Source organism: Xiphophorus hellerii, chromosome 16 (genome assembly GCF_003331165.1).
Source record: "Xiphophorus hellerii strain 12219 chromosome 16, Xiphophorus_hellerii-4.1, whole genome shotgun sequence".
Taxonomy (NCBI): Eukaryota; Metazoa; Chordata; class Actinopteri; order Cyprinodontiformes; family Poeciliidae; genus Xiphophorus; species Xiphophorus hellerii.
The window spans coordinates 1,140,673-1,156,115 of NC_045687.1; the positions used below are offsets into that span (position 1 = coordinate 1,140,673).

The following is a 15,443-nucleotide window of genomic DNA, read 5'->3' on the forward strand; positions in this document are numbered from 1 at the left end:
ACTCTCTCTCTCTGACCTCCTTATCCTTCCACACAGGCGATAAAGACATGGATGATTATTACCCCCGGAAGCATCTTCATCCTGACTTTGCTGGTCGAGGACCAACCCACTTGGTGAAGCTGAATGCTGAGCCCCACCAGCACCACCAGCCCCACCAGCACCAGCAGCAGCGGCAGCGCCCCCGGCGGGTGCAGAGGGCCATGTCCCAGGACCACGTCCTGTCCCCCCCCAGGACGCCGCGGCGCGGAGACTACGGCTTGTCGTCGTACGGCGCCATGGCGGCCGCCGCATACGGAAGCAGCCGCAACCTCTCAAACGAGCAGCTGCTCTCGGCGGACCGCCTCCACTCCCAGGATCCTCTGCTGTCCCCGGCGATGAGGCGTGACAAGTTCCGGGAGAAGGCCATGGCGCGGGCGATGTCTCACGCCGACATGCTAATGCCTACCACGCCGGTCATGGACCGCCACAAGATGACCAAGATGCACTCCCAGCCCAGTGCCTCCAGTGACTCGTACAACACGCTGATGGTCAACCATCACGCTGGCACGTCCACGTCCAAGAGGCAGGCGTTCGCGTCCCGACGAACACACACGGTGGACCACCTACAGTACATTCCCGGCCACCACCACACATACCGCACTGCCAGTAAGAATGAGGTAACTGTCTAAAGACCGTGTCGGACGATTCTTGAAATGCATCACAAATGTGAACGGACATTATCAGCATCCGTCATTAAAACTCTTCTTGTTGTTTTTTTAGCTTTGTGTGTGATCCAGAATTTGGACGACTAGGAAAATCCTGGCAAAGACTTTTTTTCTCTGAGCATCATAAGGGCTTTGCGCGTTGACACAAAGATCCTTCCTGTCGGACGCAGGACAGAGTGAAGAAAATATTTTTTAAACCGGACGTAGGACTCAAAGGGAATTGTACCACCTTTATAGACATATAAATAAACTCTTTACTGTTTGTATTTCCAGTCTTTGTTATAGCTTTAGAGATACTCATTATCTGATGTACGCACTTCAATTGGTGCCTCTTGAAATTGTCCCATTTCAGCAGTGAAGGGGATCTGTGGGTTAAAAAGCACAATTAATGAATTCCCATTTTTTTGGATTAGGTTTTCTGTTCTTTGACAAACGGCCAGAACATATCAGCTTAGACTATAAGGGAAACAGGCTATTTTTGTTGCATACTATAGATGATTGTAAATATGCTATTTTAGCTGCATAATGCCCCTCTGGACTACTGTCCCAAGTGGAGTTTATTAGGTGTTTCCATTTATTAATTCTGTTTTAGATAAGGAAAAGTTCCCAGATTAGTATTATTTCCACCGATGTCTGTAAATTATGTGGATCTAATATGTGCATTGGGAGTGTTTCTGTTGTTTTCTAACCCAGCTGGTGGCGCAGAATGGCTCGGTATGAAACGTCATTTTTTGGCCAGTTGCTTCCATCTCTACAAATCAGGCCTCAGCGTTGCGGATCGTCTAGAGTCGAGTCTGACGAAAACAATCAGTCTGAGGACGTTGTCATGCTTGATTGACGAGATGTCACGTGCCAATCAAACGCTGATTAAACTGTGAAATGTTTGTCCAGTGTTTTTCATTAAAGCAATGCCTTATTGTATAGAATGCCATAAGCTCTTAAATGAACCAGTATGCTTTGTCATGTGTCGTTGTCTCGGTTTCTTTGTTTAGTATTATCATTATGGTTTACCAGCCGAACCAGCAGGCAGGGGGAGTTTCCTATTCATTGTCATCAATTCAGTTTGAAATCCAAACTTTGATTAGCTGAGTGATTTTATTGCTGTTTTTGGAATTTGTCCAACTGGACACAGAATATGAAGCAAATGCTGGAGGTTAAAAGATTCCTTGGTTTGGTTCATATCACAGTTTTGGGGCGTGGTACTCCTCGTTTTTCTAGTTTCCCACAAAAAATACCAAACCTTAGCAAAATATAATTCACAATTTATAAGTTGTAAAATATCATCCATCCGTCTGTGGTGCTTTGCTTGTCTGAGGTCAGGATGAAAAGCTCTAAGGGAAACCTAGCCATTCCTCTGCCCAGCAGCTCAATCTAATTCTGAAACATCCCCAGCCGTTCCCGGGCCAGAAGGGATATTTAACTACTCCAGCAGGTTCTGGGTTGACCTCCTGGGAATCCCGATTAAATTCACCTCAGCTGACTCCTTTCAGTGTGGAGCAGTTCTACTCAGAGGTCTTCAGAGCCCAGCCGCCCCATGGAGGAAGCCTTTTCCAGCTGCTTGGATTCAAGGTTTTGTTGAGAGAATCCAGTCTTAGGCTGACCGGCAAACCGCTGAGCTCTGTAGCTCACAGCTGCAGATGAGGCCCTGACTCTTCCACTCATCAGACAAACCAGAACTCATGATCAACACTGGGAGGGAGCATTCCAGTTTAAGCCATTTAGAGGAGCTGACTCTCAGTCAGGTTGTTTCATGGTCAGAAACCGTCCAGTGGACCTTTAAGGTCCCAACAGAACTCCATCAGCTGCAAAAGCAAAAATAAGACCCAGACATCATCCTATCCTCAATAAGACCCCAACTTACTCAGACACTCTTCACTCTGCAGAAGTCCACACAGATCTGTTCAAAGGTACATTTTTGGAACCGTCTACGCATACGCTACTCTTTCTTGCACAATAAACTGCGACAAACCGTTTTCACACTGAACTGCTGCAGGCTGAGAGATGATGCAACCAGTCGCATGGATGCGCGTCAGCCAGTCTGCCGCATTGCGTCGGTTTCCCGGTGGCTTCCTTGTTGGAGAAGAAACTGGACTAGGAGCCCAACTAGATCATCAAACCTACTAGTACCCATTAGACTTGTGGGAAGTGAAGGAATTTGTGGTGAGAAATGTTGGCAGTCGATGCGCTCCACTGTGAATCTCCACCATCCAGGGACACGGTGCGCAGAGTTCATGGGACTCTTTGCATAGTTACATTACCGCCATCTTCAAGACTTTTTATTAATGTTTGGTCTGAATTAACAGAAATTTTGTAGAAATTACCAGGAAAAATAAAAGATGACAGGTGTCTTCATCTCTCACCTCTAATTTGGTGGAAAAACGATGACCTATTGCTATTAAAAATGATCAGAGAAGTGACCAGCTGCAATGATCAGTTTTCTGTGGCTGTATATACCCTGCCCCTCCCCTACATATTGCTCATAAGCATATTCAATTATAGCGTGACTTTTGTGATATCATGTTATTGTTGGTCAAGTTTGTGCCACCATGCAAATCTCAGAGCAGCCCATGCAGTTTCCTATTAAACCCGTCACATTGCTGTTTACCTTTCTTTAGTCTCAGAGGTGTAGGAAGACAGATACCGCTGATAAATCACGCCTCGCTGTGTATTTAGCGCTGCTGCATCTCTGCTTTTCTCCAGATAAACCAGGATGCCACTGATTCTTCGGACATGTTTGACTCGCCACATATTCCATGAAACACTGAAACCGACAGAACTATCAAAGAAATGACAGAAAATGACATCACTTTAAATTTCACTCGGCGTTGCTGAAGACTCACTCACTTCAGCATGTCAGATGCTTGAAACTGAAAGTGAAACTGGCACCTTGGCCTGTTGGGGACTTTCATAAGCAATGGCATTTCATTCCTAGGTACTCATCTAAACCTTATCTAAAAAATATATATTATGACAACATTAATTTACTCTGATGCAGCAAAACAACGTGAATTTCTAATTCTTGATTGCAAAGCAAATGTGCTATTTGGCACAAGAGAGCATTAAAGCGATGTATCTCAGATGTCGGGTGACTTGATGTTCCCCTTCTCTCCTCTTTGGACCCGTGTGACGCCTGCTTTCCAAGACCATACTGATAATGAACATAATATCCACATCAACAGAAGAATTTGTCGTAGTTTCAAAAGTAAATGGAAAGAGGTGAAGGTGGAAGGAAATGATCTACTCTAAAAGAAACAAGAAACTAAGAACTGACAAAAAAATGCTGAAGAAAAAAGTCTCTGGTACCGATTCACGTCCTTTAATCAGAGTTGGCATTAGCCTTTTGACAATTCTTAACAGAAATTAATAAAATCAACAACTTTACAGCTTTAAAGTAAATTAAAGCATCTGATGAATAAGAGAAATGTTCTGGATGATCCAGTGTCAGTGTCTCATATTGATGGCAGCAGCAGATATTTAATCCGGTTGCAGATTTATTTAGCAGTGGTTAGCCCAGTAAGACGACTGCTACTACGGTCTGAAAACACTATGTTTTATATATAAGTATATATTTGACTCAACAAACACAACAGGACTTTAATAAAATTCTGCTGCTGTCGTTTTCATGTTGAATAATTTTATGCTAGGCTAGCGTTAGCATGTTTGCTTCCTGTTGCTGATCGTTTGGTTTGTAACATTTGAATGCAGTTCAAGTTGTGGACAATAAAACTGGCATAAAGAAAAGTTATTTGGATCTTGCACTTTTAAATCATGTCAGATTTAGAAAGTTTTGTTTCTTCGTTTTGTTTTGTGTGTAGAAAAACAGAAAATGATATCATAGCCATAATCACAGAGAGAACACCAACAAGACAGGACCAGTTTTGTCAGGGACTCAGAACCTGCAGACACTGATACTGGGACCACTGGGAGCGTTAGGAGATGCTGATACTGGAGATACTGGACAGGTTGGAGGAATCCCTAAAACCCACGTCAGATAAGCTCCACAGTAACGCCGAACTCAAACTGCTCAGAGTCTGCAGCGTTTTGTTCTCCTGCATGACTTTATGGTTTGAGTGACAGTAATTAATCCTGAATGGACAAATTTATTCAGTCCCACTAAAACCAGTTGCTTTAATCCTGACATATCCACTAATTTAATTGATAAAACCTTGAAATCCCACATAGGTTTGGTCTTACTGATGAAAGTAATTACAGGTTTTTTCTTCTCTACGTCTGTATATACTTGAACACGATGTTATTTGTGAGTTGAGCTTTGTAACTTTAGTGGCAGAAGAGCAATCCATCATGATATATTATTTAGAGGGTTGCTCATAATTTATAGATTTGTTTTTTTATTGACCTAATTTATGAACAAACCAATGAAGAGATTACAGTTTTTAGGGGTCTGGAATGTTGGCCAAATGTATCCTGAGTTTAACAAACGTATTTCTTAAACTTGATGTGCCACTTTACTTTTTATGACAGGTTTGTAATCAATGATGTCAGTTATATGTTGTTTTCTCTGAAGTCGGTTTTTCTACGTTATTTCTTCTTTCTTTCTTTGGTCTGCTTGCAAAAAATGAGGAACATCTGATCTGTGCGGCTGACAGAAGGCGTTAGCTGCTCTGCTGTTAGCAAATATCTGCATCCACTCACTTTGTGCAGCTAATCTCAGAAACTTCTGCTCCTTCTTTAATAATGATGTCATCTCCAAAGCCTTTTCTCTTTGTGCAATATTTTGTTTTCGTGCTGAATAATTCTGCAGCCACTTATTATTTATTATTAAAGATTGTGAGATTCATTTGCAGCTATGAAGGCTTTCCTGTCCTTTTAAATGAAACAAGGACTTTTCTGTGTTTCTTTGTCATTTTTAACAAAAATTATACATTTTGGTATGAATGGAAACGGTATAAATGTTATTGCACAACTAACTTCAAAACTACAACATATGACTGTTCTTGTGGATTTTTGTTTTACAAATAATTAAAGATCATCATGAGTGTTATACACACTTATTAATTCATGTGTGTGTTTCATTTATCCCCACATTACAGATGTTTACATAAAAAAATCAAAAAACATTCTTATATTTTCTGCTCTGCATTAAGTCTGACTTTACTCTTTTTTGTGAGTTTGAATCATCAGAATTATTTGCTACATGTAAGACAAATTACAAATATAATTTTCTAACTTAAATCAGGATCCAGTGATATTCATTTGAATGATTTGGAGGAAAATATGTTTTCTTCCAGAATATTTTACCTTTTATTTAATGAAGGGCAAAACTGGCCTTTATACTCCTGGATTTGAGCGAAATGATCATTTCATTTCATTCCCAGTTTGGTTCTTTTGTTCCCGTCACACAGCTCCGTTCATGGTTATTATGGTTATGAATGCAGGTCGATACCTGTGACCTTCTGGAATGACTGTGTTTGACGCTGAGCAGGAAAAATAAGCACCTTCCTGTCCGAATCACAGAGGAGCTGCTGCTCGCTGTGATGTGTGTTTTTAAATGTGACGTTGCAGCAGAGGAACCGTCGTTAATCTGTTTGTTTCTGCAGGAACTGAAGGTGCAATAAAGAAATAATCCAGTTACCTGAATGTGTTAAAGCAGAAACACGCAGGACAATGAGGATCAGCCAGGAAAACGCTAAAAAAACGAATACTGCACAAAGAAATGGCTTAAACCAAATCATGTTCAGGTGTTAAACTGACCTAGTCAAAGTTCAGGTCTGAATCCAATTGAGAATTTGTAGCAGGACTGGAAGACTGAGACGCGTTCATCTTCAGTCGTATTGATTATTGCAACAGCGTCTTCACAGGTCTGTCCAACAAATCAATTAAACAGCTGCAGCTGATCCAGAATGCTGCTGCTGGCGTTCTGACTAAAACCAGGAAGATAGAGCACATAACACCAGTTTTAAAGTCCCTCCACTGGCTCCCTGTAGCTCAAAGAATAGACTTTAAAATACTGTTGTTAGTTTATAAATCACTGAACGGCTTAGCACCACAATACATTAACGATCTGCTGTTGTTGTATCAACCTTCCAGACCTCTCAGGTTCTGGTTCTGGTCTGCTCTGCATCCCCAGAACCAGAACCAAACGAGGAGAAGCAGCTTTCAGCATCTATGCACCACAAATTTGGAACAAACTTCCAGAAAACTGTAAAACAGCTGAAACACTGACTTCTTTTAAATCTCAACTAAAAACCCACCTGTTTAGGATTGTATTTGAAATGTAATCAATTACAAATTTATTGATGGAACTTGACTTAATGCTTTGTTTTTGATTCTATATTGCATTGTGTTTCTGTGTTTGTAATGATGTAAAGCACTTTGAAATGCCTTGCTGCTGAAATGTGCTATACAAATAAAATTTGATTGATTGATTGATTGAGACCAGAGATGTCCTCCAGTCTGACTCGGTTTCAGCTGCTTTGCTAAGAAGACCGGCCAGCAGAGCAAAACTGTTGATTTCACACTAATTTATAAAAAACAGAATTTTCAGTTAAATAAGAAATTCAGTTAAAATCACATGAATAAATTTGTTCATGGTATTAGAAACATGCTGCACCGTCATCCTGCTGCCACTTCCTGTCGTCTTCTTCTCAGCAGTAGTAACATCCTGTTGTTGGTCACATGATGCAGAAAAAGTTTCTACTGAAATAAACTTTCAGACAAAAAATCAACTCATGGGCGTGCCGTGGTGGCGTAGCGGTTAGCGCGACCCATATTTGGAGGCCTTGAGTCCTCGGCGCGGCCGTCGCGGGTTCAACTCCCGGACCCGACGACATTTGCCGCATGTCTTCCCCCGTTTCCTGTCAGCCTGCTGTCATTTAAGGGACACTAGAGCCCACAAAAGGCCCCCTGGAGGGGTAAAAAAAAAAAAATCAACTCATGCTAACGCAAAAACCTTTAGTCAAAAAAACTTTATTTTTTCCAAATTGTTTTGTTTGCAAAACCCAAACTCTGATTATTTTCATGATTCCAGTTTGTCCAGTTTTACGGTTGGAGGAATTCAAATCGAATCCAAACCACAGGTTTCAAATTTTAGTTTAAGATAAAACATTTATTCCACTTCATAAATGTGAACTATTTCTTTTAATCTGTCATATAAAAGCCTAATGAATTACAGATAAATCTGTGGACATTACTGGACGTAACAGAAGGAGGTTCAGGGGTTTTAATACTTTTAGACTCTGTACATCACAGGAAGTCCCTCCTCTCCATCCACAGCAGTTCTTTCAGTTTTCACAGTAACATCTGACAAAATGACCTGGATTTCCTTGAAACTTTTTACCTTCCTACTGAAAACATTGCAGATTATTTTTTGATTACTTTTATTCCTTTCAAAAAAACAGCAAAGTTTTTTAAACAGCCTTGGAAGGCAAAGTTAAACTTTTACAGTTCAAGGTTAAATGATTTGAATCTAAAATACTTTTTAATTTCCTCTAAAATCGTCGTTTTGACTTTCTGAAATGTTGCTGATATTCACAGAAAACTAAAGCTGATTTCAGAACAAGCTGTGACGGTCGGATCTGCAGAACCAAACTGCAGCAGAGCAACAGGACGGCTGGAGAGTTTGCAGCATTTCACTTAGAAAAACACTTTGCTAACAAGTTGCTTAGAGTTATTTGTTCATAAAAAGCCAATTTATTTCAAATTCTTTCACTTTGTGTCTCTTCCTGCCACTCAGGACAGATTTATGGACTTTATGTTAAATAGTAGATTAAAGTCACTTTTTAAAATCGCTAGAGAAAAAGAGGTGATAATGTAAGCACGCCGCTTCTAAGAAACTTTTTTATATTTAAAGCATTTTTTAAACTTACTTTTGACTTTATTGCCATTTGATAATTTGTCCAGATAAAGTCCAGTTGCTGCTGTTCTTCTCCTCCTTTGTTCAGCCTTTTCCACACTGAAGCTGTGAATTTTCTAAAACTGCTGATAGACGTTGGAGCCGCGGAGCAGCAGGGGGTCTGCCATGAAACGACTGAAACACAAAACCACTTTCAGACCCGCGGGACGAAGCCAGAGCTTTTACACCTTGTTTTGTTTGATTCAGTTATTCCTGCCTGTCAGAGCGCAGTATCACAAACACGATTCAGTCACAAACCGACTGAAGCTGCAGAGGCAGAAAACCCAACATGGTCCGGATTACGCAGCTTCTGTGGAGCTGAGTGACTCAAAGATGGAAAAATGGATTCTGTCCTTCTGAGTTCGTGATGCTGCTGAGCCTGAAGGAGGAGATTCTGTGTGTTTGTGTTTACTCTGTTCAAAACGGATAAAAATGCTAAAGATGTTTTGGTTCAGCGTATAATTTATCATTTTGTAGTTTAAATTGCTAGAAGTGGAATTGAAGCACTGAATGCAATTTAGAAATATTTGCATACTAAAGGATAAAAGACTGTAAACTATGATATGCTGAGTTTGGAGTTAAAAATCTGATTGTTTTTTTTAGTTAGTCTGACTCCATAAACTGGAGGCCCGGCATCCTGCCTGGTTTAACGCACCTGGACCCAGTCATGGCTCATTAGGAAGTTAGAATGAAAACATGCAGGACCACTGTGGACACCACTGCCGGATTAACATGAAGTCACATAAACCTTCCCATAAACATGAATTTACCAGATGCATCAGCTGATTTATGGGTGTGGTCAACAACTGGAGAACTTTGAATTTAATCACATTTAACACTTTTCCATGTGAGAGTGAGAGCTCTCTGAGCAGAAGATCTTTGCAGGAGGGCGTGGCTGGACTGCACACCTGTCTGCACACCTGCTCAGGTTTCCTGTGCAGACAGATTCATAAAGTGCTGAAGAATATCAATGTTTGCTCAATTCAGGTTGAGTTAATGGCTGACTCACAGCAACCAGGTCACATACAACAACATACCAGGACCGTCAGAAAGAATAAACTTTCTGACAAAAAACTCTGAAATTTTTCTGAAATTTTATAGAAAATAAAGAAACTTTCTGAGCTCTAAACGAGTTTGAAAGAAAAGCCTCAGAATGGTGAAGTTAATCTCAGAAATTTTGTAAAAGAAAATGTTTTAAAAGTCAAAAACTTTCAACTTTGAAACAGAAATTTTTTTATATTAATCTCAAACTTTGAGGCAGAAATTTTCTAATGCATGATAAAAACAAAGTAACAGTTTTATTGTACGAAGGTTTTCTAACCGCAGCCGACTTTGCAAACCCAGCCCAGGTTAGGGTGAAGTTTCACCTCAGACTCTGGACTCGCTCAGCAAACCAAAACTCAAAAACTCCTGGACCTCCAGGTCATCCTACTGACATGTACATTTTTAACAAACTACAAAATTGTAAAAAAGAAAATACAAACTATGCATGTTTGGAGCTAATTGTTCATGTTGGCTGTGACAAACAGGAAGTGAGGTTGGAAACGTCTCAAAATGGAAAAGATGTTTCAGGAAAGTGTTGCTATGGAACAAGTTGTAATGCAAATTACTGCTGAAAAAGAAATGCATGTTAGAAAAATGTTTTACTTTTTCCTTGGTTTGTTTTATGTTAGTTGGTCTTTAATCTTCACACTCAACAACAATCCCCGTTATTCTTTTATTTGTTAAATTTGCATTTGACGTGGTTTTAAACATATTTGTTTAAAGAGTATTTCCCATATCAAACATCTTTTCACTGAGTTTCTCTCCTTCACATTAAAACTGTTTGGCTGAAAACTAAAGATATGTGTAATATTTATTCATTCTGTATTTTCAGGTGTTTTTGTTGGATCTCTTTATTTATGGGCTTCATCAAATTATCATTCGGCATTTTGAGCTTTTTTCCACCTTCTGACTATTTTCATCCATCATATTTTTTATACTAAACACAAAATGTATCCTCAGGCTCTACAGAAGTGGTGAGATAAGTGTTATATTTCCCGCATTTACCTCTGAAATTAGCTGCAGTGCAATAAGAGGAAACTCTCCGGTGATAAATGCCCTTCGCTCCGTTCCGCCGCTGACCGCCGTAAACAGGAGCCTTTATCTGAGCTGCAATTACAGCAGCAGCACCAACCTGAGCACAAATTGGACAATTGGTGCGATGTATGGTTCAGTGCTGGACCCCCTGACGCCCCCCGCCTCCAGGGACGAATGGATGGATGTGAGCATCAAGGAAATGCAGAGACTTAATGGAGCCGGGAGCTTAAGGAGGCTGGCTGGGTAAACACGGTGCGTCCACCGGTGACCGCGCCGCCATGGGAGCAGGATGATGGCTGCAGCTAATAGGCTGGCCTCACTGCAACACACACACACACACACACCCACCCACACACACACCCACCCACACACACACACAGGGGGGTTCTTAGGAGGCTGCTATTGATCTGTCAGACATACTGCCTCAACTTTGCTTAAATGAGAACAGTCAATACTGGAGCTGCAGCTCAACCAGCCAGTGTTTCTGCTCTGGAACGGATATTTGTTGAATCAGGAGGGAAAAAATATTTCCAACTCGAAGGTTTTCTACTTTGGTGCAAATAAAAACACAAAAATCAATTGTTTCCTGATCGATTTTAAATGTCTAATTTGTAAACTTCTGTTTACTTTTATAAACTTCTTGCCTTGATGACCTGAACAAGAACAGCTGGATTGTTTATGGTTTTTTATTATATTTTAAATTCATGTATCGTTTTCTACTTTTTGTTTCCTGCTGCTCTTTGCTGCTGCTGCACCTGCAGATCCACTGAGGGAAACTAAATAACAGACATGAACCAATCAACCTTTCCTGACTCAGATCAGTGATCTGAGGTCAACAAGGGAAAAATCTGATTAAATTCATCAAATCGAAGAATCCCATCATTTTTAAATAAACCAACCAAAAGCATGTTCTCCTCTAATGCACTTTTAAAATCTGATTTTAACAAAAATATTGGCAAAGTTGTTGTAACTCTTTCCTCGCCTGCAGCAAATCGTTTTGTTTATGTTCCAGCCGGAACCTTTGTGTTGTGTTTCCGGTACAGCCGTAAAACTGACGCACCAGAATCCTAACAGTGATGGACGATGAAGCTGCTGTTCTCCGTCCACCTTCGATTCATTTCTGCTTCAAACTGACCTGATGCTCAAATGACTGTTGTTGTGTTCCAGTTGTGCTAAAACCATTTAGCCTATCAGCGAAGCTATGCTAAATAGCTAAAATAGCATCTCAATGCTAAGCATGTAGCAGCTAACGCTAATGTCAGCGCCCACATTTCTAAAGAATCTCCTGAAAAGCTGAGCGGACAGAAAAACAGATTAAAAGCTGTAAATATCTTTGTTATTTATTCAGTAATTTAGCAGCAAAAGAGGGTTTGGGATGGAAAATATTGTTTATTTTGTTGATTAAGAGTTTTTGATTAAAATGCAATTATTTAATTTCAGCTCCTGCAATTAACTCAATTAAAAGTTTTAATCAAGTCCAACCACTAAAAAAATCATCTGAATATGATTTTTTTTTCCAAATGTGAAACATTTGAAACTCCTGCTGCGAAGTGAAACAGAAAACACTTACAGGCGCTAACAGTTTACTGTTTAAATGACTCAACTTAGCTTTTCATTTAGATAAAAGAAACAATGGGTACGTTGTAGAAGAGATAATCTGTTATCTCACCTCATTAGAAGTAATAATTATCTACAGACAGGCAGAAATCCCTGTTTTATCTACAAAAGATAAGAAAAAGAGACAGAACTACATGAAGATTAACAAAGCAGAGATTGTGATACCAAAACCCAGAGTCAGAATTTCTCTGATTTTCTTATCTCATGTGATCGTGTGTCCGATCGGAGCTGGAGGTTTTGGAAACGGCCCAGCAGCCGGCAGGCCACCTCAACATCCGCAGTTAATCTGAAGGCTGGAAGAGAAAAACAGAGAAAAGCCTCAACGCTCCTCAGAAATAAGACTCCAAGATTCACAGCAACAGACACAACAAGCTGCGAAAATCTGCACTTTATTGCCCCATCATTATTTGTTTTTAGATGGATTTGGTTTATCTGAGTTTCTCTTCCTGTCGGTCCGATCTGCAGCCAGAGGATGACGATGGAGGGGAGACCTGCAGGTAATAACCCAGAACTTCTAATCATCCATAACTTCAGGATGATTAGAGCAGCGTCCTGATGAAGCCTGGAGAACAACGGCTGATGAGCTCAGGCCTCATCACATCAGTTCTTTACTCTCTGTCTGGAAGGTGATGATGATAATTACCATCATAACAGAAATCGCAACAATTATGGAAACTAATCTGAAATATTCCTGAAACACCAGAGGAAACCTCCCGTCTGAGTATCTGCAGGGAAAAACTTTCTGCTCTAACTGCAGTTTTACAACCAGTTTGCATGAAACTCTCCTCTGATCAAATCTTACTGGTTTTATTGTATTTCCAATCATTTATAGTAGTTTTACCTGCGGTTGAAAGAGGCGGGGCTCAGGCAGGAAGAGGCGGGGCTCAGACCGGAAGAGGCGGTGCTCAGACAGGAAGAGGCGGGGCTCGGACAGGAAGAGGCTGAGTTCAAACCGGAAGAGGCGGGGCTTAGCTCAGATCAGCGTCTTTCAGCTTCTGAGGCAGAGTCAGCAGAACCGAGTCCATTTCTCTAAACTGGTTCTGATGGGATCTGGAAAAACATCTATATTTTTGAAGGAACAGCAGCTCTACTTATCTGATGGGAAATAACAGAAACTCTTTTCTCTTTTTGAAAACCAGATACTATCTTATTTTAGATTTTCTGGTGAATCATTTCCAAAACCCAAATCCTGAAACTTCAGAGTTTCTCTTTCTGTAATTAATTTTATATTCACATTTTGTATTTCTGGTTGAATTTTTGCTCATTTAATTCTGATGTTATTTTACTGAAACCTTTAGTTTTTCCTTCCTTTTTGAAACATCACTTTGTGTTTTTAAATCCTGTCTCTTCTAGATGGAGGTGAAGTTTAATATTAAAGACTAAATGTGACCTTCGTGTGAAGATGCCTTCTGAGCTGCAGATCCGTTTGTGTAAGATATATTTCCTTTTTGCCGTTTCTGACATTGAACAAACTTTGCTTTTCATTTTCTACGTGTTCCACATCCTGAGAGAATCTTCTCCAATTACAGACGGAGCTTCCTGCCAGACTGATGAATTAATATCCCACCTGCATTGTCTTACCGACACCCACCTCCATTAATCACAGCCCTGCTCTCTGTTCTCCTCCATCTGCTGCGGCGATAACAACGCTGGGGGTTTGTTAGATTCACTCACTCTGCTGTCATTCCTCGCTGCCTTCCTCCCATACTGATGTTCTCACCTGCATGTTGGAGTCAGACGCTCTTGGAGCTTTTATCTTCTTCCTGGTGGGAGACGCCTCCGGCCCGCGGGGCGATCGGGTCACAGAGCGGATCAGAGCGCCTCGCCGCTGATCGGGTCATCTCCAGAGACCAACACCACTCTGGGTCCGTTTGATGGAAAGGCAGCAGAGAAATAGATGAAATAATAAGAGACAACACCTTGGAAAGGCTGAGCAAATGAAAGCTGTCCTGGTTTATAAACCTGCTCACGTTTATTTGCTGTCAAAACAGGAGCGCTACGTCTAGGAGACCTTTTGGTTTAAGGTCAAAGCAGCAAACAACCAAAATTCCTCCTGACAGTTCATTTAAACCGAACTGAAACTCAATTCCTGTGTTGAATTTTATCTGGATTTCCTGAAGGAAAGCTGAGAAGGTTTGCGTAGAAGATCAGATCCAGACGACGAGTCAAACAAACAGGAAAGTTAAAAACTGTTTCAGCTTTTTTCACAAGTTTCACACTTTGGCGTCTCAAAACGTCAAACCAGTTTGATGAAAATCAGGAGAAAAAAACCTCTGGCACACAAGACACAGAATCACTTACAGTCTTCCAACTAGGACATCCCAGGATAGAGTCAGGAAGACTTGGAATAGGCCATTTGCTGAAAGAACAACACATGTACATTTTGCATAAAAAAAACTTTTGTCTGTTTGTAAAGATTTTCTCCCCAGAACTGCTGAAGCAGCAGTTTTAGTTTCACTTTGTTCTAATTCTGTATTAAAAGCCTCCTGATATTATCCAGGTATTAATTGGTTAATTGATCAGCTTCATGCTCTGATGTAAAACCTTTTCAGGATGTTTTAGCTGCTGATGAATCCTTTGCTTCAAATGATCAGGAATGCTGCTACAGCAAAAAGATTTTATTTATTTTATTTATTATGTAATTTAAATGAACAATCATTTTATGAGAATAATTGATTTCTGCAGCTTGAATCGTGAACTGGAAACTGATCCACTGATTCTTTTGCACCTCAATCAGGAAACAAACTAAAAAGTCTTTTTAATTTTTTCAAAACTGGAAACCAGATTTTTCCTCAGACTCTGAAGAGGGATTTATTGGACCAGAACCCGGCCGGCTGTCCGTCCGTCCAGCTGCGACGAGCTCCGGTCGAGGCATTTCCTTTATCTGCAGACGGAGAGTCTTCCTCCTCTTCCTCCTCTTCCTCCTCGCTGGACCTTGGTTGAGCCTCCTCCTGTGAGCTTCTCAGCAACAGCAGTGAAAATCCTCAGATCTGTGAAACACCGAGAAATAAAACAAAAAACTAATTCATCCACCAAAACCAAGACAGCTGTTTGAATTTAAACAAACTTTTAACAGATTCTGCTTCTTGCCTGTCCAGCTGTTTCTAAGACCGAGGAGCAGCTCGTCCCCCAGGGGGCGCTGTCCCAGATTTAAGACGCTGCATGACCTTCATTTGTAAACCTGCTGATTT

At 40.7% G+C, this 15,443-nt stretch overlaps 1 protein-coding gene across 6 annotated transcripts in view; it reads left to right on the top strand.

Annotated features, from left to right (window-relative positions):
* The window catches only part of shisa6 (shisa family member 6), a 64,390-nt gene extending 58,666 nt beyond the window's left edge, over positions 1-5,724 (top strand). For 5 of the 6 annotated variants that reach the window (XM_032586376.1, XM_032586378.1, XM_032586375.1 and 2 more), the window contains one exon: positions 37-5,724. In XM_032586376.1, the coding sequence (XP_032442267.1) occupies positions 37-668 (632 nt within the window). In that variant the 3' untranslated portion in view covers positions 669-5,724. The remainder of the gene's footprint in view (positions 1-36) is intronic. The other variant, XM_032586377.1, reaches the window with a different exon arrangement.
* The last annotated feature ends 9,719 nt before the right edge of the window (positions 5,725-15,443 follow it).